The sequence below is a fragment of the Lactuca virosa genome, chromosome 4, assembly GCF_052849685.1.
Source record: "Lactuca virosa cultivar CGN04683 chromosome 4, Lactuca_virosa_CGN04683_v6, whole genome shotgun sequence".
In the NCBI taxonomy this organism is placed as follows: Eukaryota; Viridiplantae; Streptophyta; class Magnoliopsida; order Asterales; family Asteraceae; genus Lactuca; species Lactuca virosa.
The window spans coordinates 225,500,989-225,503,654 of NC_136429.1; the positions used below are offsets into that span (position 1 = coordinate 225,500,989).

Below are 2,666 nucleotides of genomic sequence, written 5' to 3' on the forward strand. Positions count from 1 at the left end.
TTCAAAACCGTTTGAAAAGCCAAAATCTAATTGTTCTCAAAGAACACAATTTTCAAAACCTGTCAACACATCAAAAGATGTTATGGGTAAAAGTAAAGTTGTTTCGGAACCAGAGATTTCTCTCATAGAATACGAAGCAAATTTGAAAAAGGAGGAAAAGGCTTTTGCGAAAAAGATGGCTAAAAAACACAAAGAATTTATTCAAAGAAAAACAATTCCTGTTGAGATAAATATTTGCGATAACAAAATGGAAGTTTTCAAAATCAAAAATGGGAAGAATCATGTTTTGAAAAGAAAATCTTTTTGGGTTGATAAGACTAATATTTTTCCTGTTGTTAAGAAATCCTCACAAGGACCCAAGACGGTTTGGATACCTAAATCTCTCTAATTCTTGCAGGTTATGTGTGACGAACAGTACGATTCTTAATGGTATATCGATAGTGGTTGTTCTCAACACATGACTGGAAGGAGGGAGGAACTAAAAGAATTCAGATCGTTAAAAGATGGGGGTCGAGTAAAGTTTGGAAACAACACTACCGGAGAAATCAAAGGCTACGGGATGATTACGAATGGAAAATTCTCTATTCAGAAGGTAGCTTATGTAGAAGGCCTGCAACACAATCTAATAAGTGTTTCACAATTAGTTGTAGGTATAGGGCTAAAGGTGTCATTTGATGACGAGGGTTCAAAGATTATAGAGAAGAAATCTAAGGCAATGCTTCTGAAGTCTAAAAGAAAGGGAGAAATGTATCCTCTAAACTTGAAACCGATCAAAGGGAAGCCATCCATTTGCCTTCTTACGGAAGCATATTCGGATGAAAGTTGGTTGTGGCACCGAAGGCTCTCCCATCTGAATTTCAAGGATATAAACAAACTCATACTAGGTGATCTTGTACATGGTCTACCTCTTCTGAAGTCCGACAAGGAACATCTATGTGCTTTTTGTGAGCTTGGAAAAGCAAAGTAGGAAGAGTCACTCAACCATCATCAACACTAACATTGTTGAGCCACTAGAATTAATGCATATTGATCTGTGTGGTCCATATTGAGAGAACAAATAGATCTGATGCGCAAGGACAAGGTTTGTAAACTCAAACCTTGAGTGAATGCTTAAGATCAATGTCTGCTTACTAATAAATGTTATAGTCAAGCCTGGATAGACCATTCAAGTCTGAGTTAATGTATTCAACAAGTGATCAAGTCATAAATGAAGAATGAGAATAAAGATCAAAGTAAAGTTAATAAATGAAGAACAAGAAGAATGTTCAGAAAGATAAAGTGAATTGGATACAACTAAAAGTGAGTGAAAGTGATCCGTAGTTTATTTAACATTGAAATATCCTATAAATAGGAGTGCATGAAACATGGTACTAACCAATTACAATCAAAGGACTGGATAAAAGAGTTACACATCTGACACTCTGAATATCCGTGTTTGACAAATAAAGCTAAGTCCTATGACATGTTAAATAAAAAAAAGACAAATTACATTAAATGTACTAAGACAAAATATTGATCTCGGAACAGCAAACATTCCGGACATAAACATCCATTCCGGAATGCCTTCACCCTCAATCTCCTTATCACCAACAAATCTTCAAGTCCGAACATAAACACATTCCAGACCAATCTTCACTTTGGACCACCATCTGACTTCGGAATGACATTGGGACTTAGGATTGCTAGAGGTTCACTTTCAGGTTCTAACAATCTCCCCCAAAGTGAACTTAGCAATCGAGTCATCTAGATAGCTTCTTCCTTGATGAATGTGCAGGCTCTGAACAACCATTCTCAGACTTCAATATACCATGACAGCTGACTCACAAACTTTGCTTTTACATGTTCCGGAGCTTCATACTTGGACGCTCGACTGATGAACTTTTTGAGTGATTTTGTAGGAACCAGGTGTTTGTCAAGGACTTGGAAAAAGTCCTTCTTGTTTGTCTTCTTGGTCTTGTACACAAACCCTAGAACCGGATCATCAATAGGGCCTTCGGCTAATAGTTCAACTTCCGAAAGCACATACTCTATCTTGGCAACAAAATCTTCGGTTCCGAAGAGATAATCCAACTTATAGTCGCGTCTACAGAATTCCGCAACATAGCCTTTGAGGAATCTCAGAGCAGCATGGTAATCACCTATACTGATATCATGTTTTTGAAGTCCTCAGAAGTGAGCAGCTAAAGTAAGAATGTCGTTCGGATTCATCGTAAGGAAGTCAACATCAGTGATGGTTTGATAAGATGGTTTGTTTCTAATAACATGGTATCGGAAGAGTGGATAGTTAAGGTCAAACTTGGTAAGGACCTTTCTTCCATACCCAAAAATTTTGGTAATCTTCTTCCTCGTCCATACTTCCTTAAGAGGAAGTGCATTCTTGTCGTAGAAGGTTTTAAGCCTTTCACACTCTATCCGGATGGTGACCTCTGAATTTTCATTGGGATGGAGAGAAGCAAAATTGAAGTAGAATTTGCTGAAAGGAGAGAGAGGAAGATCAGGTTGTTCGAAACCATCAGAAGGAATGTCGTAGTACATAAAGGGTACTAAATCGACATCCTTAATAATGCCTTCACGGATGAGAGGAGAAATGCCATGCATTGGATCAGGATTGTCTTTGAGCGCTTGGATCCGGATGCTACCCTCTAAAGCCTTGTTAATTTCTTCCT

The 2,666-nt window shown here is 37.8% G+C and overlaps 1 protein-coding gene across 1 annotated transcript; it reads left to right on the forward strand.

Annotated features, from left to right (window-relative positions):
* Positions 1 to 457: 457 nt before the first annotated feature.
* On the forward strand, positions 458 to 967 carry LOC145105667 (uncharacterized). Its single transcript, XM_079042748.1, has one exon. The coding sequence runs from the start codon at positions 458 to 460 to the stop codon at positions 965 to 967; it is 510 nt and encodes a 169-aa protein (XP_078898874.1).
* The last annotated feature ends 1,699 nt before the right edge of the window (positions 968 to 2,666 follow it).

What these genes read in the sequence shown, in the direction of transcription:
- LOC145105667 (XM_079042748.1), top strand. Translation starts at nt 458, where the DNA reads ATGACTGGAAGGAGGGAGGAACTAAAAGAATTCAGATCGTTAAAAGAT.